Source organism: Salmo salar, chromosome ssa06, assembly GCF_905237065.1.
Source record: "Salmo salar chromosome ssa06, Ssal_v3.1, whole genome shotgun sequence".
NCBI lineage: Eukaryota > Metazoa > Chordata > Actinopteri > Salmoniformes > Salmonidae > Salmo > Salmo salar.
Window position 1 is genome coordinate 72,470,312 of NC_059447.1, and position 22,380 is coordinate 72,492,691.

A 22,380-nucleotide genomic window follows, 5' to 3' on the forward strand; every position below is an offset into this window, starting at 1 on the left:
GAAGTGATACCTCCTAGCTGTTGAGTGAGCAGCAGCAGCTGTAAACGTGGGCTAGGAAAGGAGAGACAAAGTATCACTTCTACCAAACACACGATAGTACGACAACGTATCCGTTCTACCACAAGACATATTCTTCAAAGGACAAGGGAGATCTCTGTTGGGCAATACGGCCTTCCATCTATGACCAACCTATTGAAGCACCGCTCAGAGTAAATATTTCTTGCATTTTCCTTTTCCAAATTGTCGGTTATTTAGACTGCATAAGATTCTGTATTTACAAAGCATAGCTTTACAAGGTCCGATCAGAGACCAAATTCCTTTGTTCCTCAGTCTTCCCGCACTTTCATTCAAAACCCAACCCCCTTTCTTTGAGTAATCAGCCGTCAAATATCTGTTCCGTACGCCAGGGACGTTTTCTTTTATGACATAATTAGTAATCAATGTATGACCCATCCTGTGTATGTGTAATTCTGTGTGATTGTTTAGGTATTTAGTAAATAAATAATTAAACCAAATTTTGTATTGCTGATTCAACTTGTTAGCCAGGGTTCGTGAAGATAACCAAGAATTCTATGACTTCAGATGAGACTGAATAAGGTGACGATTAAGAATTGACCGCTATTGATGTAAAATATTACCAGGTCTTTAAGAGTTTATTCGGAAGATAACAGCTCTATAAACATTCTTTCGTGGTGCCCCGACTTTCTAGTTAATTACATTTACATGATTGAACTAATCAGGTAATATTAATTACAGAGAAATTATTTTATAGAATAACATGTCATATTTTAATTTTTTTTACCTTTATTTAACCAGGTAGGTTAGTTGAGAACAAGTTCTCATTTACAACTGTGACCTGGCCAAGATAAAGCAAAGTAATTCGACACATACAACAACACAGAGTTACACATGGAATAAACAAAACATACAGTCAATAATACAGTAGAGCAAATGAAAACAAAAAGTCTATATAAAGTGAGTGCAAATGAGGTAAGTTAAGGCAATAAATAGGCCATGGTGGCGAAGTAATTACAATATAGCAATTAAACACTGGAATGGTAGATGTGCAGAAGATGAATGTGCAAGTAGAGATACTGGGGTGCAAAGGAGCAAGATAAATAAATAAATAAATAAATAAATACCATATGGGGATGAGGTAGGTAGATAGATGGGCTGTTTACAGATGGGCTATGTACAGGTGCAGTGATCTGTGAGCTGCTCTGACAGGAGGTGCTTAACTTCTATGGGCTACGTGGGACGCTAGCGTCCCACCTGCGGAACACAGCCAGTGAAATATCAGGGCGGCAAATTCAAAACCAACAAAATGTCATAATTCAACTTTCTCAAACATACAACTATTTTACACCATTTTAAAGATACACTTCTCCTTGATGTAACCCCATTGTCCGATTTCAAAAAGGCTTTACAGCGAAAGCAAAACATTAGATTATGTTAGGAGAGTACATAGACAACAATAATCACACAGCCATTTTCCAAGCAAGGACATGTGTCAATAAAGCCCAAAACACAGCTAAATGAAGCACTAACCTTTGACGATCTTCAGCAGATGACACTCCTAGGACATTATGTTATACAATACATGTATGTTTTGTTCGATAAAGTTCATATTTATATCCAAAAACAGCATTTTACATTGGCGCGTGATGTTCAGAAAATGTATTCCCACCAAAACTCCCGGTGAATGTGCACATCAATTTACAAAAATACTCATCATAAATGTTGACAAAATATATAACAATTATTTAAAGAATTATAGATAGACTACTCCTGGATGCAAGTCAGATTTTAAAATAGCTTTACGGAGAAAGCACATTTTTCAATATTCTGAGTACATAGCCCAGCCATCACAGCGAGCTATACAGACACCCGCCAAGTTCGGGGCAACCTAAACTCAGAATTAGTATTAGAAATATTGTCTTACCTTTGCTGATCTTCGTCAGAATGCACTCCCAGGACTGCTACTTCCACAAGAAATGTTGTTTTTGTTCGAAATAATCCACATTTATGTCCAAATACCTCCGTTTTGTTTCGTGCGTACAGATCACTTATCCAAAGGCATAACGCGCGAGCGCGGAACCAGAGATGAAAAGTCAAAATGTTCCATTATCGTACTTAGAAGCATGTCAAACGCTGTTTAAAATCAATCTTTATGGTATTTTTAACGTAAAATTGCGATAATATTCCAACCGGACAATAGCATATTCATTTAAGAAAAAGAAGGAACGGCGCGCTTGCGTGACCGCACATATCCAATCCCTTTGTTGCCAGGCGGTCCACTCAGTAACTGAACTCCTATTATCTGTCCAGTGGCAGGAGAATGCTCAAACCACTTTCTGAAGGCTGTTGACAGGCAGTGCAAGCCTTAGGAAGTGCAACGTCACCCCACAGACACTGTAGTTTCGATAGAGAATCAAAAGAAGAACTACAATTCTCAGACTTTCCACTTCCTGCTTGTATTCTTCTCAGGTTTTTGCCTGCCATATGAGTTCTGTTATAGTCACAGACACCATTCAAACAGTTTTAGAAACTTCAGTGTTTTCTATCCAAATCGACTAATAATATGCATATTGTAGTTTCTGGGCCAGAGTAGTAACCTGTTTAAATTGGGTACGTTTTTCATCCGGCCGTGAAAATACTGCCCCCTACACCACAACAGGTTAAAGCTAGTGACCCCCAGTGAGATATACCTGCTGGAGCGCGTGCTACGAGTGGGTGCTGCTGTGGTGACCAGTGAGCAGCAAGAGCAACATCATTGATGTATACAGAGAAGAGAGTCGGCCCGAAAATTGAACCCTGTGGCACACCAATAGAGACTGCCAGAGGTCCGGACAACAGGCCCTCCGATTTGACACACTGAACTCTATCAGAGAAGTAGTTGGTTAACCAGGCGAGGCAATCATTTGAGGAACCAAGGCTGTCGAGTCTGCCAATAAGAATGTGGTGATTGACAGAGTCGAAAGCCTTGGCCAGGTTGATGAATACGGCTGCACAGTAATGTCTCTTATCGATGGCGGTTATGATGACATTTAGGACCTTGAGCGTGGCTGAGGTGCACCCATGACCAGCTCTGAAACCAGATTGCATAGCGGAGAAGGTACAGTGGGATTCAAAATGGTCGGTAATCTGTTTGTTAAGTTGGCTTTCGAAGACCTTAGAAAGACAGGGTAGGATAGATATAGGTCTGTAGCAGTTTGGGTCTAGAGTGTCACCCCTTTTGAAGAGGGGGATGACCGCGGCAGCTTTCCAATCTTTGGGAATCTCAGACGATACGAAAAAGGTTGAATAGGCTAGTAATAGGGGTTGCAACAATTTCGGCAGATACTTTTAGAAAGAGAGGGTCCAGATTGTCTAGCCCAGCTGATTTGTAGGGGTCCAGATTTTGCAGCTCTTTCAGAACATCAGCTATCTGGATTTGGGTGAAGGAGAAATGGTGGGGGCTTTGGCGGGTTGCTGTGGAGGGTGCTGGGCAGTTGACCGGGGTAGGGGTAGCCAGGTGGAAAGCATGGCCAGCCGTAGAGAAATGCTTATTGAAATTCTCAATTATAGTGGATTTATCGGCGGTAACAGTGTTTCCTAGCCTCAGAGCAGTGGGCAGCTGGGAGGAGGTGCTCTTATTCTCCATGGACTTTACAGTGTCCCAGAACTTTTTTGAGTTAGTACTACAGGATGCAAATTTCTGTTTGAAAAAGCTAGCCTTAGCTTTTCTAACTGCCTGTGTATATTTGTTTCTAACTTCCCTGAAAAGTTGCATATCACGGTGGCTATTCGATGCTAATGCAGAACACCACAGGATGTTTTTGTGCTGGTCAAGGGCAGACAGGTCTGGAGTGAACCAAGGAGTATATCTATTCCTAGTTCTACATTTTTTGAGTGGGGAATGCTTATTTAAGATGGTGAGAAAGGCACTTTTAAAGAATAGCCAGGCATCATCTACTGACGGGATGAGGTCAATGTCATTCCAGGATACCCCGGCCAGGTCGATTAGAAAGGCCTCCTCGCAGAAGTGTTTTAGGGAGCATTTGACAGTGATGAGGGGTGGTCGTTTGGTCGCAGACCCATTACGGATGCAGGCAATGAGGCAGTGATCGCTGAGATCTTGATTGAAAACAGCAGAGGTGTATTTGGAGGGCGAGTTAGTTAGGATGACATCTATGAGGGTGCCCGTGTTTACGGATTTGGGGTTGTACCTGGTAGGTTCATTGATAATTTGTGTGAGATTGAGGGCATCAAGCTTAGATTGTAGGACGGCCGGGGTGGTAAGCATGTCCCAGTTTAGGTCACCTAGTAGCACGAGCTCAGAAGATAGATGGGGGGCAATCAATTCACATATGGTATCGAGGGCACAGCTGGGGGCAGAGGGAGGTCTATAGCAAGCGGCAACAGTGAGAGACTTGTTTCTGGAAAGGTGAATTTTTAGAAGTAGAAGCTCAAATTGTTTGGGTACAGACTTGGATAGTAATACAGAACTCTGCAGGCTATCTTTGCAGTAGATTGCAACACTGCCCCCTTTCGCAGTTCTATCTTGGCGGAAACAGTTATAGTTAGCGATGGATATTTCAGGGTTTTTGGTGGTTTTCCTAAGCCAGGATTCAGACACGGCTAAGACATCCGGGTTGGCAGAGTGTGCTAAAGCAGTGAGTAAAACAAACTTAGGGAGTAGGCTTCTAATGTTAACATGCATGAAACCAAGGCTTTTACGGTTACAGAAGTCAACAAATGAGAGCACCTGGGGAGTGGAGCTAGGCACTGCAGGACCTGGATTAACCTCCACATCACCAGAGGAACAGAGGAGAAGTAGGATAAGGGTACGGCTAAAGGCTATACAAACTGGCCGTCTAGCACGTTCGGAACAGAGAATAAAAGGAGCAGGTTTCTGGGCACGATAGCATAGATTCAAGGCATAGTGTACAGACAAAGGTAGGATGTGAGTACATTGGAGGTAAACCTAGGCATTGAGTAATGATGAGAGAGATATAGTCTCTAGAGACGTTTAAACCAGGTGATGTCATCGCATATGTGGGAGGTGGAACAACATGGTTGGTTAAGGCATATTGAGCAGGGCTAGAGGCGCTACAGTGAAATAAGACAGTAATCACTAACCAGGACAGTAATGGACGAGGCATATTGATATTAGAGAGAGGCATGCGTAGCCAAGTGAACATATGGGTCCAGTGAGTGGTTGGGCTGACTGGGGACATGGCGATTCAGACAGTTAGTAGGCCGGGGCTAAACAAGCTAGCAGTTAGCAGACCGGGTTAGCAAGCAAGCAGTTGGCAGACCGGGGCTGGCAATTAGCAGACCGGGGCATGCAAGCTAGCAGTTAGCAGACCGGGGCAAGCAAGCTAGCAGTTAACAGACCGGGGCTAGCAAGCTAGCAGTTAACAGACCGGGGCTAGCAAGTTAGCCTTTGGGGGACGTCGCGATGGGGGTAAGTCTGTTTTTGCCTTTTCGCGCGGTGACGTCGATAAACCAGTCGTGGAATTAGTAGGGTTCCAAGTAGCTCTAGGTAGCTAGTAGGCCGCGGTTAGCAGAATGGGCCTTCAGCGGACGTCGCGCCTGGGGGGCCTGTTGGAATCCTCAGGCAGATTATGTCGTTATTCCAGTCGTAGAGGATCGGCGGGGTTCCGTGCCCCGTACCGGAAGTAGAAGAGGTCCGGATATTGTAGCCCAGGAGTGGGCTTCGGTGGTAGCACAGGAGCTCTGGCCGGGCTAGCTTCAGGCTAATTGGTGCTTGCTCCAGGATGGAAACGCTAGCCAGGAGTAGTCACCCGGGATATGACTTCATCCGGCATAGCAAAGACACAACACTGTTAGTACAAGTCTGTGGAACTTGTTCAGTTTATGTCTCAGTTGTTTAATCTTGTTATGTTCATATAAATGTTCAAACAAAAATGTACACATGTTAAGTTTGCTGAAAATAAACACTGTGGACAGTGAGAGGACGTTTCTTTTTTTGCTGAGATTACATTAGAAAGGTGTTCCTAATGTTGGGTATACTCAGTGTATATGATTTTATAAGATTTAAAGCACTTTAGGCCTGTGCTGCATTTTATTAATATTCATAGTCCTTTTATCACCAGGTCGAAATAAAACAAAACATACTTGGAGTTATGCCAAAAATGACCAACACCCCAACCTCCTCCCGGGACCATGAACTTCATTCCCCACTCCAGAGTTCCATCATCCTGCCCCTGTGTGTGAATGCCATGGGCCTAGTTATTTCCACACTGCAACAGTGGATAACATTAGCTGTGAGTGTCCATCACTACTTGTTTGATTAAATGTGAATGAGGAGCTGAGAGACCGTGTAGACAGTGTCACACCTTGATGCACTCAGCGAGCATTAGTCAAATGACTTACAATCCTTATTGTAATGCGGACCAATGAACAACATTGTGTTCAAGAACAAACTGATTTGTTTCAGCGTGTTTTAGGGGTGAAATGGTTTGAATTGAAAGGTCTAGGGTGTTGGGTGGTGAGAGAAAAATAAATAAAATGGTTTTATTGTCACATATCCCGGATAGGTGCAGTGAAATGTGTTGTTTTACAAGGTCAGCCATAGTAGTACGGATTCCCTGGAGTAAATTAGGTTTAAGTGCCTTGCTCAACGGGTACATGGACAGATTTTTCACCTGGTCATGAGGTCATTAGTGTGCCGTTCTCCAGTTGACAGAGTCCATTTAGAACGTCACCCTAATAGTGACTATGGGACGGCCTGTCCCCGTCTTCCTAACAGGTCTTCAGGACAAGATGTCTTCTATTATCATTATCAACATCATCATTACAGAGAAAAGGATCAGAATCAGACTGGCTGACTGATCATCAGTTCCGTTTGTCTCACAGGGACCACTTTCATAAGGAAACGTGTCTCCGTCATGATTACACGTTTTGGCAGTTTTGTGTCAGTAGGTCAGAAGCTCACAGGGGTTGAAATGCAATACTCAGTGTGACGGTAGTGTGAAGATAGATCTTTTCGGCATACAGTCAATCATCAAATACCTGTCAACCTGACTCAGTCTCACATAATGCGTGGAAGCCCCTCGTTTTCATGGTGTGTGTGTGTGTGTCTCACCTCTCATATATGAGCATGTCCTCCTCGGCAGGGAGCGCGGCCAGGTTGAGTCCATAGGTTTCCCTCATGGACTGTTGCAGGAAGTCCTGTGTGGCAGCAAGGGTCAAATGTTAGGGGTCAAAAGGTTAGAGCGAGGTGAGAGGTAACAGTGAGGAGTGGGGTAAAAGGGGTAAGAGAAAGGAGACAAACTGTATGAAATCATCCTGAATAACTCTGACTAGACCTCCTCAAGCGCTCTCCAACTGTACTGTGCAACCATTCAGATTGTACCCCCTTCCTCTATCCAGGGACCAAACCTGAGGAGAACATATCAACACATCCTCCCCTCCAGAGAAACACTAGATGTGGGAAGTGTAGTTTACTGTGGGAGGTGTGCTTTGTAGTCCGCAGGGAGAAAATAGATGGCTTTTCAGCAAACACAAAGCCACATAGGAAAACTACAGACTGGAACGCCTGTGATTGTCACCACAAGAGACTAGAGTGAGAATGAATACTAACAACAATAAAGATGAAGTGTACATCCATCTTCTGTCCCGATATAACGTGGATGGTCCAGAGGGGTTTAAGTAACGGCAGTAGCCTTTCAAGCACTCTTCTCCTCTGAGATGATGGGACAGCTCTATGTCCAACACAAAACATAGCTTTTCCATTCAAAGGCTATGGATTCAGCCTGCCGCCATGGTTTGTGCCCAAGACGGGAGAACTGGAGGGAGGTGGCCGGATACAACGAAATACAAGAGAGTGAAGCTTTGCAAACACACACACAGAAACAAATACACACACACACACACACACACACACACACACACACACACACACACACACACACACACACACACACACACACACACACACACACACAGAGAGAGGGGAATATGGAATTAGTCTGTCTAATTATACAGCAAGCAGTAAGGTAATGATCAGATGTTTAAATATTTGATCAGTTATGTGTTTTTCTGGCGCCATAGCAATCCATTCTCTGGGACAGGCTCGCAGGCAGCGACACGAGACACGTGTGTGTATGTGCCGACACGTGAGCTAACCGCTAACCTTCTATCCCAAAATATTCATCACCCCCTCCCCGCTACCAACTCCAGATCCAAGAAGAGGCAGAAAACATATGAGGGAAGCATATTATAAATGAACTCTGAGGGGAGCAACATGTTATAAATGAACTCTGAGGGAGAAAACGTATAGCCGAGGGAAGCATGTTATAAATGAAGCCTGAGGGAGAAAACAGCACAGGAGTTAATGGATATTTACAAAAATATATATTTTATTCACGTTTTTTTGCTTCTCGTTGTCAAAAGCAATCAGTGTGGTTGTTACTGGGGATGTGAGGATGAGTGAATCTGGCAAGAAAGACTGGGAGGAGAGAGGATGAATCAGAAAACAGAAAGCAGCATGTGAATGAACATGTAAACATATAAAGGTGTATTGACATCTAAAAGCATGTGAATTAACATATAATGGTGTATGGATATCTAAAAACATGTGAATTAACATAAAGGTGTATGGATATCTAAAAGCATGTGAATTAACATATAAAGGTGTATGGACATCTAAAAGCATGTGAATTAACATTTAAAGGTGTATGGATATCTAAAAGCATGTGAATTAACATATAAAGGTGTATGGATATCTAAAAGCATGTGAATTAACATATAAAGGTGTATGGATATCTAAAAGCATGTGAATTAACATATAATGGTGTATGGATATCTAAAAGCATGTGAATTAACATATAAAGGTGTATGGATATCTAAAAGCATGTGAATTAACATATAAAGGTGTATGGACATCTAAAAACATGTGAATTAACATAAATGCGTATGGATATCTAAAAGCATGTGAATTAACATATAAAGGTGTATGGACATCTAAAAGCATGTGAATTAACATATAAAGGTGTATGGACATCTAAAAGCATGTGAATTAACATATAAAGGTGTATGGATATCTAAAAGCATGTGAATTAACATATAAAGGTGTATGGACATCTAAAAGCATGTGAATTAACATATAAAGGTGTATGGACATCTAAAAGCATGTGAATTAACATATAAAGGTGTATGGATATCTAAAAGCATGTGAATTAACATATAAAGGTGTATGGATATCTAAAAGCATGTGAATTAACATTTAAAGGTGTATGGATATCTAAAAGCATGTGAATTAACATATAAATGTGTATGGATATCTAAAAGCATGTGAATTAACATTTAAAGGTGTATGGATATCTAAAAGCATGTGAATTAACATATAAAGGTGTATGGATATCTAAAAGTATGTGAATTAACATATAAAGGTGTATGGATATCTAAAAGCATGTGAATTAACATATAAAGGTGTATGGACATCTAAAAGCATGTGAATTAACATATAAAGGTGTATGGATATCTAAAAGCATGTGAATTAACATATAAAGGTGTATGGATATCTAAAAGCATGTGAATTAACATATAAAGGTGTATGGATATCTAAAAGCATGTGAATTAACATATAAAGGTGTATGGATATCTAAAAGCATGTGAATTAACATATAAAGGTGTATGGATATCTAAAAGCATGTGAATTAACATTTAAAGGTGTATGGATATCTAAAAGCATGTGAATTAACATATAAAGGTGTATGGATATCTAAAAGCATGTGAATTAACATATAAAGGTGTATGGATATCTAAAAGCATGTGAATTAACATATAAAGGTGTATGGATATCTAAAAGCATGTGAATTAACATATAAAGGTGTATGGATATCTAAAAGCATGTGAATTAACATATAAAGGTGTATGGATATCTAAAAGCATGTGAATTAACATATAAATGTGTATGGATATCTAAAAGCATGTGAATTAACATATAAAGGTGTATGGACATCTAAAAGCATGTGAATTAACATTTAAAGGTGTATGGATATCTAAAAGCATGTGAATTAACATATAAAGGTGTATGGATATCTAAAAGCATGTGAATTAACATATAAAGGTGTATGGATATCTAAAAGCATGTGAATGAAGATGTTAAATAAAATAAAAGGGGTCAGCGGAGCAGGGTAATCTCTTTCTTTCGCTCTGTCTTCATCTCTCTACCCTGCTCTCTCCATGGCTCCTGTCCTTTCTCGATCTCTCATCACGTGTAGACGGGGAGAGGAGAGAGCTTATCCTTGTGGTATCGTCTGTTTAGAGAGTATGAGATGGCCCTTAACCTGAACACTTCACTCAAGACTGTAAACAGAGGAAGAAATTACCCACAAGCCCCCAGCTGGCACCGGAAGCCATGTTGTGTGGCTGCCTGGCGGACGAAAACAAAAACTTGATTCACCACCACCGACCTCGCCGCTTCTTCACACAACGAGGGTCTAGTCGGTCAAAGAGCATCTGGGTTACCATCGCCTCTGACAACAAATGTGGCACACAATAGTCTTGTTATAGCAACAGATTGAGTACAATTGGGATTTTGAAGCAAGGCGTGACATTTTTATGTGTCCCGGTGTACGTCACTGGGCTTGATCTCTTTTCTAGTGGCCTCATTTCTCTTTTCATCTCTGTCCATCCATCTATTCATTTATGCTTTTGTTGTATTTTATTTTACAGCAGAGTAGAATTTAGCCCATAGCTGTCGTCATAAAACATAGAGGAGGCAACCACCTGAGGGAGGGATGGGGGCAGGAGATGGACAGAAGGTAGGAATGACCGTTCGAGGAAGGCTCAGTAACTGGACATTGAGAGATAAGTTGAGAGAGGAGTCGAGACAAAGCTACCATAGACCTACCCAGTCTATGATTGACAAACAGAGATATCAGATATGATATGAACTCAGGGGAAGAGGCCTCCTAAAGGATGGTAGAATGGATAGAGAAGGAGAGACTTCTCAACTCGTTGTGTTGTCTCTCTCACAGGGAAAAGTACGGTGAGCCATTAATTAATTAACTACATCCAAGTCATCTACTTCGTTAGGATGGTCAGTTCTATACAATTCATGAGTTGGTAATTGCTCCTCATCTTCAATATGCTCCCCATCTTCCCCAGTTCATTTCCTGACCTGAATGAGCTCCAATGGAATCTACTCACATTTTGCTGCCAATCTAAATACCCCTTTTACGGTAGCACTCACATGAGGTCCAGGTGATGGCACCACTCTTAATGGACAGTGGTACTACCACCTGGGTACCAGTCCAACAGCATGTCGGTGTCCCAAATGGCATTCCATTGCCTTTGTTGTGCACTACTGTTGAAAATGCCCATAGGGCTCTGGTCCAAATTAGTGCATTATATAGGGAATAGGGTGCCATTTGGGACACAACCACACAATGTATTCTGACTGAGGCTGGCATCAGCTTCTAGGTCATCCGATTCAAATTCAAACTCCCATTGTCTTCCCTCCGCTCTCTCGCTTGCTCACCAAGGAGAATATTCAACCAGTCCAGTTGTCATGGAAACGCAGAGAGAGACCTTGAGTCACAAGCGAGAGATGAGAGCCCCCCGTGTTTTGTTGTGAAGTGTGTGTGTGTGCACATGAAAATGGATCAGTCTCATGCATTTTATTCACTCTAGTATAATCATTATGATACAATGTATTAGACTGGTGACTGTGGATAACGTTGATGATAGAACACAATATCAGCTGCGGTGGTATGTTAGTCTTCTACATGTTGCTCTGCGGTCTAAAAAACCAAACCGTCAAACCAAACCATCCAAAACTATCAGTGTCCTGGGGAGTTCAATCAAACCATAAGAACTCAAACTGTGTTGTGATGAATACACTTTTGATGACATCTAATATGTAGACCATGTTATGGATTCATTATCTGAATAATTATGCGATCATTGTGATAATCTCAATGGATAGGGGGGAAATTAATCAAACAATAACACACAACACCAATAGGTCAACTCTGTGAGTGAGAGGGGGAGAGAGGGAGACAGATGGTTGGCTAGAGAGACAGAAATGGGAGGGAGAGGGAATGTGAGAGGGCCAGTTAGCGAGAGAGAAACCAAGAGAAACCTCATTATGTTCTGAACATGTGAGGAGAAACAGGAGAGCTCCAACCTGACACTGAAAATCTTCTTTAAATTGACACAGAATGAGTTTTCAATCTCGATAGTTGAACTCTTCACTTTTAGTTAGCACCTTCTCTCCCATGGTCCTGTCTGCATGTCAGCTGACATTGAACTCAGCTGGCTACCTGTGCGTGTGTGTCAGCGCGTTTCCCATCCCATACCTCCTGAGTGCGGACGCTCTCCCCAGACTCGGTCAGTAGTTTGATGGGGGTGGAGCGTTGGGACACTGATCCGTCATCGTCGCGGTCGTCCTCGGAGTCGTCCTCTGAGCTGCTGGAGATCTGTTCCTCGCTGGGGGGTGGGGGGGCGCTGGCTGCTGTCTTCCTCTGGACCACCGTCTCCTCCTTACTGCTCTTAGCACTACACACACACACACACACACACACACACACACACACACACACACACACACACACACACACAACTAGTCCTTTAGCAGATGCTTTTATCCAGAGCGACTTACAATTCATGCCTTCATCTTAAGATAAGTGGTTGTCGCACCCAGCTATCACACACACTAGTAGTAGTTAATGTCAGCAGTCCATAGCGTGACCATACTGCTCTTAAGACACACAGAATAAACAGACAGTGGAGGTAGACAGTACCGTTGGTAGTATTTTGAATAAACATGGTTAACAAGACAGAGCCAGACTGAAAGGCTGAGAGAGGTTAGGGGGAGAACAGAGAGGGAGAGAGAAAGGTTAGGCAGGAGGACACAGGGGAGTAATGGGGAGTGAGAGAAAGGTTAGGCAGGAGGACACAGGGGAGTAGGGGGGAGTGAGAGAGGGAGAGAGAGAGGTTAGGCAGGAGGACACAGGGGAGTGAGAGAAAGGTTAGGCAGGAGGACACAGGGGAGTAGGGGAGAGTGAGAGAGGGAGAGAGAGAGGTTAGGCAGGAGGACACAGGAGAGTAGGGGGGAGGAGAGAGGGAGAGAGAGGTTAGGCAGGAGGACACAGGGGAGTAGGGGGGAGGAGAGGGAGAGAGAGATTAGGCAGCAGGACAGAGGTGAGTAGGGGGGAGTGCAGAGGGAGATAGAGAAGTTAGAGGGGAGGAGAGAGGTTAGGCAGCAGGACAGAGGGGAGTGGAGAGAGGGAGAGAGAGAGTGTAATCAAAGCTTTGTCCTCTCTCTACAACGGATGGACAACTCCAATCTGGACGCCTACATTACACTCCAGTAGAGAATGATATCGGACACTCAATCATTCATTAAAAGGTTGTGCTTTGATAAATAAATCCATGAACAGCCATTGACTGGTTAAAGGAACAGGAGTAATACATGCCCTTTATAGGAGTTCAATATTCATACTAACACACGTAGTTGCTCAACAACTAGGTGTTATTGAAGGTTTTCAACAAGGTAAAGAGGTGGTGTGTGTGTGTATGTGTGTGTATATGTGTGTGCGCTCATATGAGTCAGCTAATGGAAGATGAGTGTCTTGTTTATGGCCCATGGCTTCCAGATACACGTGTTGAGACACAGAAATATACAAAACACACACACACACACACACACACACACACACACACACACACGAGCGAACAAAGAGAAGCGCACCCACGAGCACACACACGTCATGATTTCTTACTCTAAACGGGTGGCGGTTCGTGTGCAAAGTATATGATTACAGTGAGAGTAGTTTCAAAATGTACCAAAGTATTTCACTACCATTCAAAAGTTTGGGGTCACCTCGAATTTTCCTTGTTTTTGAAAGAAAAGCACATTTTTTACATTTTTTTTATGGATTATCTACATTTTTTATTGTACTATTTATTTAACCTTTATTTAACCAGGAATGCTAGTTGAGAACAAGTTCTCATTTACAACTGCGACCTGGCCAAGATAAAGCAAAGCAGTGCGACAGAAACAACAACACAGAGTTACATGGAATAAACAAGCGTACAGTCAATAACACAATAGAAAAAAAGAAAGTCTATATACAGTGTGTGCAAATGGCGTGAGGAGGTAAGGCAATAAATAGGCCATAGTAGCAAAGTAATTACAATTTAGCAGATTAACACTGTGATAGATGAGCAGATGATGGTGTGTAAGTAGTGATACTGGTGTAAGTAGTGATACATAGGCATACATAGGCCCATTATCAGCAACCATCACTCCTGTGTTCCAATGGCATGTTGTTAGCTAATCCAAGTTTATCATTTTAAAAGGCTAATTGATCATTAGAAAACCCTTTTGCAATTATGTTTGCACATCTGAACACTGCCTAGAAGGCCAGCATCCCGGAGTCGCCTCTTCACTGTTGACGTTGAGACTGGTGTTTTGCGGGTACTATTTAATGAAGCTGCCAGTTGAAGACTTGTGAGGCGTCCGTTTCTCAAACTAGACACTCTAATGTACTTGTCTTCTTGCTCAGTTGTGCACCGGGGCCTCCCACTCCTCTTTCTATTCTGGTTAGAGCCAGTTTGCGCTGTTCTGTGAAGGCAGTAGCACACAGCGTTGTACGAGATCTTCAGTTTCTTGGCAATTTCTCGAATGGAATAGCCTTCATTTTTCAGAACAAGAATAGACTGACGAGATTCAGAAGAAAGTACTTTGTTTCTGGCCATTCTGAGCCTGTAATCGAACCCACAAATGCTGATTCTCCAGATACTCAACTAGTCTAAAGAAGCCCAGTTTTATTGCTTCTTTAATCAGAACAACAGTTTTCAGCTATGCTAACATAATTGCAAAAGGGTTTTCTAATGAGCAATTAGCCTTTTAAAATGATAAACTTGGATTAGCTAACAACATGCCATTGGAACACAGGAGTGATGGTTGCTGATAATGGGCCTTTGTAGATATTACATAAAAAAATCTTCCATTTCCAGCTACAATGGTCATTTACAACATTAACAATGTCTACACTGTATTTCTGATCAATTTGATGTTATTTTAAATGGACACATTTTTTTTGCTTTTCTTTCAAAAACAAGGACATTTCTAAGTGACCCCAAACTTTTGAATGGTAGTGTATGTCTCTGTCCCTCTCTCTCTCACTTTCTGTCTTTTGTAACAAGCTGCCATATTGTGTCAGTCTGCTTGGGACCTGTTTCTAATGTATTAAGTGTGTATGTTTAACCTGTGTTACCATTTAGTTAGCTGGTAAATAAATAATTAAACCAATTTGTGTAGTACTGAATCATAAGTAAGGCTGGGGTTTTTGCAGATGCAGGAGGTTACGACTGTTCAGAATGTCGATAAGATACGAAGTTACGATGAATACATTGACTGTTTATAGATGTGATAGGTTAAGACCTTTGGGAGATGGTAACTCTTTAATGAACCGCTCTTGTGGTGCCCCAGATCCTAATGAGTTAATTGTTACCTGATTAATTAAATCAGGTAACAATTAAACATAGTTAGTTGATAAGATAAATAACAGTCATCAGATTAATTAACGTAAAGTCACGACACACGCGAGTAGAGTACACTCACCCAATCACAGCAGATTTCCCAGTCTCCTCTGGCTTGCGCACAGTGAAGGGGCTGGGGTCCACTCCTACTGTCTTGGGCATCAACTCCCTTCACACACAAAGAGAACATAATCACCACATTATTATCCCAGGAAAAACACATCATAGTTAACCTTATGTCTGCACCCAGATCCAAATCTCTTTTGTCTCTCTGCAGCAGACATATGGGGAGAATACCAAACATTAGGAACACCTTCCTTATATTGAGTTGCACCCCCCTCCCCTTGCACTCAGAACAGCCTCAATTCGTCAGGGCATGGACTCCACAAGGTGTCGAGTGCGTTCCACAGGGATTCTGGCCCATGTTGACTCCAATGCTTCCTACAGCTGTGTCAAGTTGGCTGGGTGTTCTTTGGGTGGTGAACCATTCTTGATACACACTGGAAATGGTTGAGCGCGGAAAAAACAGCAATGTTGCAGTCTTGACGCGCCTGGCACCTACTATCATACCCCGTTCAAAGGCACTTATATTCTTTGTCTTGCCCATTCACCCTCTGAATGGCACACATACACAATCCATATTTCAATTATCTCAAGGATTAAAAATCCTTCCTTGTCCTTCCTGTCTCTTCCCCTTCATCTACACTGATTGAATTGGATTTAACAAGGGATCATAGCTTTCACCAGGACTCACATGGTCAGTCTACAGTGCCTTCAGAAATTATTAAGACCCCTTGAATTTTCCACATTTTGTTGTGTTACAGCCTGAATTTAAAATTGATTCAATTGTGATTTTTGGTCACTGGTCTACACACAACACCCCATAATGTCAAAGTGGAATTATGTTTTTCGCAAATCTTAACAAATTAATAAAAATTGAAAAGCTAAAATGTTTTGAGTTAATAAGTATTCAACCCCTTTATTATGGCAAGCCTAAATAAGTTCAGGAGTAAAAATTTGCTTAACAAGTCACATACAGTAAGTTGCATGGACTCACTATGTGTGCAATAATAGTGTTTAACAGGATTTTTGAATGACTACCTCATCTCTGTACCCCACACATACAATTATCTGTAAGGTCCCTCAGTCGAGCAGTGAATTTCAAGCACATATTCAACCAAAAAAGACCAGGGAGGTTTTCCAATGCCTCGCAAATGGCACCTATTGGTAGATGGGTACAAATGTAAAAAAAGCAGACATTGAATATCCCTTTGAGCATGATGAAGTTTTAATTACACTGTGGATGGTGTATCAACACATCCTGGCAATCAATGCAAAGATACAGGTGTCCTGCCTAACTCAGTTTCCGGAGAGGAAGGAAACCGCTCAGGGATTTCACCAAGAAGCCAATGGTGACTTTAAAACAGTTAGAGTTTAATGGCTGTGATAGGAGAAAACTGAGGATGGATGATCAACAACACTGTAGTTACTCTACAATACTAACCTACTTGACAGAGTGAAAAGAAGGAAGCCTTTACAGAATAAAAATATTCCAAAACATGCATCCGGTTTGAAACAAGGCACTAAAGTGATACTGCAAAAAATGTAGCAAAGCAATTAACTTTTTGTCCTGAATACAAAATGTTATGTTTGGAGCAAATCCAATACAACACATTACTGAGTACCATTCTCTATATTTACAAGCATAATGGTGGCTGCATCCTGTTATGGGTATGTGTGTAATTGTTATGGACTGGAGAGTTTTTCAGGATAAACATTTTACGGAATGGAGCTAAGCACAGGCAAAATCCTAGAGGAAAACCTGGTTCAGTCTGCATTCCACCAGACACTAAGAGATTAATTCACCTTTCAGCAGGACAATATCCTAAAACACAAGGCCAAATCTACACTGGAGTTGCTTACCAAGAAGACAGTGAATGTTCCTGAGTGGCAGAGTTACTGTTGACTTAAATCAATTGGAAAATCTGGCAAGACCTAAAATTGGCTGTCTAGCAAAGATCAACAACCAATTTGACAGAGCTTAAAGAATTTTGAAAAGAATAAGGGGCAAATGCTGCACAATCCAGGTGTGGAAAGTTCTTACCCAGAAAGACTCACAGCTGTAATCGCTGCCAAAGGTGCTTCTACAAAGTATTGACTCAGGGTTGTGAATACCTTTATAAGTGAGAGATTTCTGTAATTCATTTTTTTATTTAAAAACATGTTTTTACTTTGTCATTATGGGATATTGTGTGAAGATTGGTGAACAAAAACCCCCAATTTAATCCATTTTGAATTCAAGCTGTTACACAACAAAATGTAGAATAAGTCAAGCAGTATGAATACTTTCTGAAGGCACTGTATATAATACCTTCATTGTCAATTTACAATTATAATATTTTTGCTCAGGCCAGTATTCAGACATCTCATTGTATGAAACTAAAAAGCAACACGGTTCGCTTGCCATGACCCAGTAGATATTGATGTAACTGTATGCAGGTTAGGGTACGTACCGTGCAGAGTTGGTCATAGCTATGCAGAAGGTGTCGTCAAAGGAGGTGAGTTCGTAGGGTTTGAAGAACTCTGTGTAGGTATCGATGCTCTCGTCGTAACGGTTCACTCTCCTCACCCCTACCTTCTTCATATTCTCCTCACAGGGAACTGGAAGCACACACACACACACACACACACACGCATATTAGGACACGTCACACTAACATATTGTACATATGCCACATGCTCATAGTGTACACACAATCACACACACCGTGAAATTAGAGAAAAGTATATTCTTTTCATTTATGTCGGTCATGATTTTGGCTTTGAGACAAACTTTACTTTCCAACCCAGATGTGTGTATGATTGAATAGATACCTTCATCATAGGGCAGAGGCAGGTAGGATAAGATCCCCTCCGACCACCAGTACGTATAGCTAGAGAGAAACACACAACAAGGATTAGCTAACAGCGTTCAACATTATGATAAATGCAAGTCTCTTAAGGTTTGCATTCTCTACCTTCACTGCCATAACACCAATGAATACTGTACTTACATAACCCAGATATGAAACTAGGATGCAGCTCGACGACAGCCTAACAACTAATACATCATCCCTTTAATTCAATTAAGTCCAGTTTGTGCAAATAAATACAGCAATTATAGGGAGTTGTGTGGCTGGTTGAGAGGAAAAAGACTGACTGCAGATTTCATTTGTTATGATAATAACAGAGCCATCTTGGCCTTTGTAACTGAATGGTGGAGTGGCCACAGCAATCTGGGTCTGTCATTATGACTGCAGCACAACCACAAAGAATTGACTGAACACAGTCAGACAGGTAGGCAGACAGATCTGGGTCAGAACATACGAGAAGAGAAAGGGAAAGAGGGAGTGAGAGAATGGAAGACAGAAAGAGAGGAGAGTGAAAGACAGTGAGAGGCGGTGAGAGGGCGTCAAAGTAAAAATAAAGAATGAGAGAGCGAGAGAGAGCGGTAGTAGAGGTCTGCTACCCTACCTGAGCCAGACGGGCACCGACATTATACATGGGGTTAGGGACGGGTAGGGACTGTTTATTCATCAGTAACTAGGGTACGGGCAGGTCACTAACATTATGAACCTGTCATATCTGACTAAGATCATAACATGGTGTCAGAAGTCCTTCAGGAGAGATTATTTAACAGAAAATAACAATTTTCCTTCAGCTCTCTGAGTTGAGTGATAAAGTAGCTAACAGCTAACTGCTCTCCAGTCTCTTCATTGAGCAGAGCGGCCCAAGCAAAGCCATTGCTATGGATACTCAAGAGCAGAGTGAGCTGCGTGCACGGAGCCAATGACAGACAGAAAGGAGCAGCGAATGGATTTACTAAGGGAGGAAGTTACTTCTGATTTTGGGTTTTGGGCAGGGCCTTAAATTTGCCAGAAGCAATCAGGCCTGGGTAGGGTAGGGCCTGAACATCGCGGGCATGGTTAGGGCTCGGCTTAAAATTCATGACCGTGCAGAGCTAGAGGGAGCGAGGGGGTGGAGAGGGCGTGAAATAAAAAAGAAAGAATGAGACAGAGAGCGAGCGGGTCCGAGAGAGAGGGACCAAGAGAAAGAAATGGAGAAGAGACACTTAACCATAAAACACGCACACTCAGACAAGCTTGAGCGAGCACGCACGCACGCACACACACACGCAGCTGTTCTGCAGGTAAGCCGCCCCTAAAAGAAACACAGATGCAGCTGGTAATCTTGTTTAAGTGATCTCCCACCAGGCATATCAGCGTGTGAGTACGCATCTGCCGTGGTGTGTGTGTACCTGCGCCTGTCGTGGGTCAGTGCCATAGAGTTCCTCTGGTGCAGATAGAAGTCAGTGGGCAGCTCCCAGAGGTGAGGCTTAGACTCTGATGGCTGGTACACCTGCAGAAACAGGTTGATGGCATCCTGCCGGTCTGCATCTGAGACAGAGAGAGTCACAGAGACGACGATACGATAAGCACAATATGTACAAGACCGAGGTGGAAGTAACAGGAAGTAAATGTATCCTTTGCGTCCACATCACTAAGGAATTAACACAGTCCACACACACCCACACAGTTGTGAAGAGGGCACGACAGAGCCTCTTCCCCCTCAGGAGGCTGAAAAGATTTGGCAGGGGTCCTCAGATCCTCATAAAGTTATACAGCTGCACCGTTGAGAGCATCTTTACTGGCTGCATCCCCGCTGGGTACGGCAACTGCAAGGCACCCGACCGCAAGGCGTAACAGAGGGTGGTCAGTACGGCCCAGTAGATCACTGGGGCTGATCTCCCTGCCATCCAGGACCTCTATACCAGGCGGTGTCAGAGGAAGGCCCCAAAAAATGTCTATGACTGCAGCCACCCAAGCCATAAACTGTTCTCTCTGCTACCGCACAGCAAGCGGTACCGATGCACCAAGTCTGGAACCAACAGGACCCTGAACAGCTTCTACTCTCAAGCCATAAGACTGCTAAACAAGAGCTAATCAAATGGCCACCTGCTGCTGCTACTGTCTATTATCTATCTTGTTGCCTAGTCACTATAACCCTACCTATGTGTACATTTACCTCGTACCCCTGCACATCGACTCAGTACTGGTACTCCCTGTATATAGTCAAGATATTACCTCGTACCCCTGCACATCGACTCAGTACTGGTACTCCCTGTATATAGTCAAGTTATTACCTCGTACCCCTGCACATCGACTCAGTACTGGTACTCCCTGTATATAGTCAAGTTATTACCTCGTACCCCTGCACATCGACTCAGTACTGGTACTCCCTGTATATAGTCAAGTTATTTGTACTCGTCATTGTTATTCACTGTGTATATATTCCTCGTGTTACTTTTTCTTTCTTTAACTCTGCATTGTTAAAAAAGTACCCAGATGTAAGCATTTCACGTTAGTCTACGCCTGTGACAAAAGTAAATGTTCTACAGTAACAACAAGTAAATGTTCTACAGTAACAGAAAGTAAATGTTCTACAGTAACAGGAAGTAATTATTCTGTAGTGTTGGTCAGTTGGCTCAGATTTGACCTTAAATCAGACTAAGGACTTCAAGGTGCCCACACGGTCATTTTGGAGCCAGATAAAATGATAGATAGATAGATAGATAGATAGAGAGAGAGAGAGAGAGAGATAGAGATAGAGAGAGAGAGAGAGAGAGAGAGAGAAAAGGAAGATAAATCATCTAATACAACTACATGTACATTAAATGCTCCAGGGACTCCTGTGATGAATGCATCACGGATGGGAAAACATTAAAACCAGACGGTTTGTAGGTGTGGCAGATGGGTGCTGTAGAGATCATCGTTCGGTCGTCTGCGTGTCATGTGTTGTACCATGTTGTGGTGACACGAGGTGTGATTGATTAGGTTCCTACACCTCCCTCTCTGCTGCGCAGCCCCGTACTAACGCACTTAAGGGCCAAGGCGGGTAATTAGCTGCAAAACGAGGGTGTTTGGCTGCAATTACAGGCTCTTTCTATCTCTCTCCCTGGTAATTTCTAGAAGTAATTTTCATCATATTCAATAAATAAATCAGGAGTTAATGTCAAACAATGGAGGAATACACGCAGCCACAAACATCAAGGAGAAGAACATGTGTTTTTTACATGCGTGTGTGCTCGGTGTGTGTTAATTGTACATGGGAGGCAGGTTAGTGTGTGTTAGAGCTTGTGTTCCTTTAATTCAACACTATTGTTTCTCTGTTCTGTACATCCTCCACAGATGCAATAGATTCCGCATGTAGAATGTGATGTCAATGCTATACCTGTCCCTCTAAGTTATATACTTCTAGATGACTGTTGTTTTGAGAAAGGGGTTACAGCTCAAGGGAAACACTTTGCAAAACAGTTGTGGAGCTGGTGTGTGTGTGTGTGTGTGTGTGTGTGTGTGGTCTCCATCATGAAACATGACATATTTAGTGAAGGACCCTATGACATCATACACAGGTGAGCTCCAAAGCTCACGTCCGGCCAAAACTTTGACATGACCTTGAGAGTCAGTGAGGCAAGAGTAATATTGGGGCAATGACCAAATAGAAACATTAGCCTTGGCTGTGTGACTGAAATCACACACCGTCCCTGACCCACACAAACATCCTGTATCGTCAGGAACAGTGTGAGAGGAGAGGGATGATGAGGGGAGAAAAAGAAAAATGGGAGGAACCCAGAGGAAAGAAGGTAGAAAGGCAAAACAAGTATTGCCGTGAAACCGACCATTTTGCATCTTGTCGCATGCTTCAGTCACCACTGACAGGTGCACAGGCCGTACACATGTTACATCAGTTTCCAAGAAAGACACCTGACGCTTCAAAGAGATTTACAAGGCAGAAGGTCCCTGAGGCTTTATACCTGTTCTATTAAGAAGTTGC

At 42.5% G+C, this 22,380-nt stretch overlaps 1 protein-coding gene across 1 annotated transcript in view; it reads right to left on the reverse strand.

The window, feature by feature from the left end:
• fig4a (FIG4 phosphoinositide 5-phosphatase a) overlaps positions 1–22,380 on the reverse strand; it is a 106,184-nt gene that overhangs the window by 18,342 nt on the left and 65,462 nt on the right. Inside the window, exons 17-22 of the mRNA XM_014205487.2 lie at positions 19,805–19,943; positions 18,382–18,440; positions 18,021–18,168; positions 15,590–15,676; positions 12,318–12,516; positions 7,094–7,179 (exon numbers count right to left, since the gene is read on the reverse strand). Coding sequence (XP_014060962.1) covers positions 7,094–7,179; positions 12,318–12,516; positions 15,590–15,676; positions 18,021–18,168; positions 18,382–18,440; positions 19,805–19,943 — 718 coding nt within the window. The remainder of the gene's footprint in view (positions 1–7,093; positions 7,180–12,317; positions 12,517–15,589; positions 15,677–18,020; positions 18,169–18,381; positions 18,441–19,804; positions 19,944–22,380) is intronic.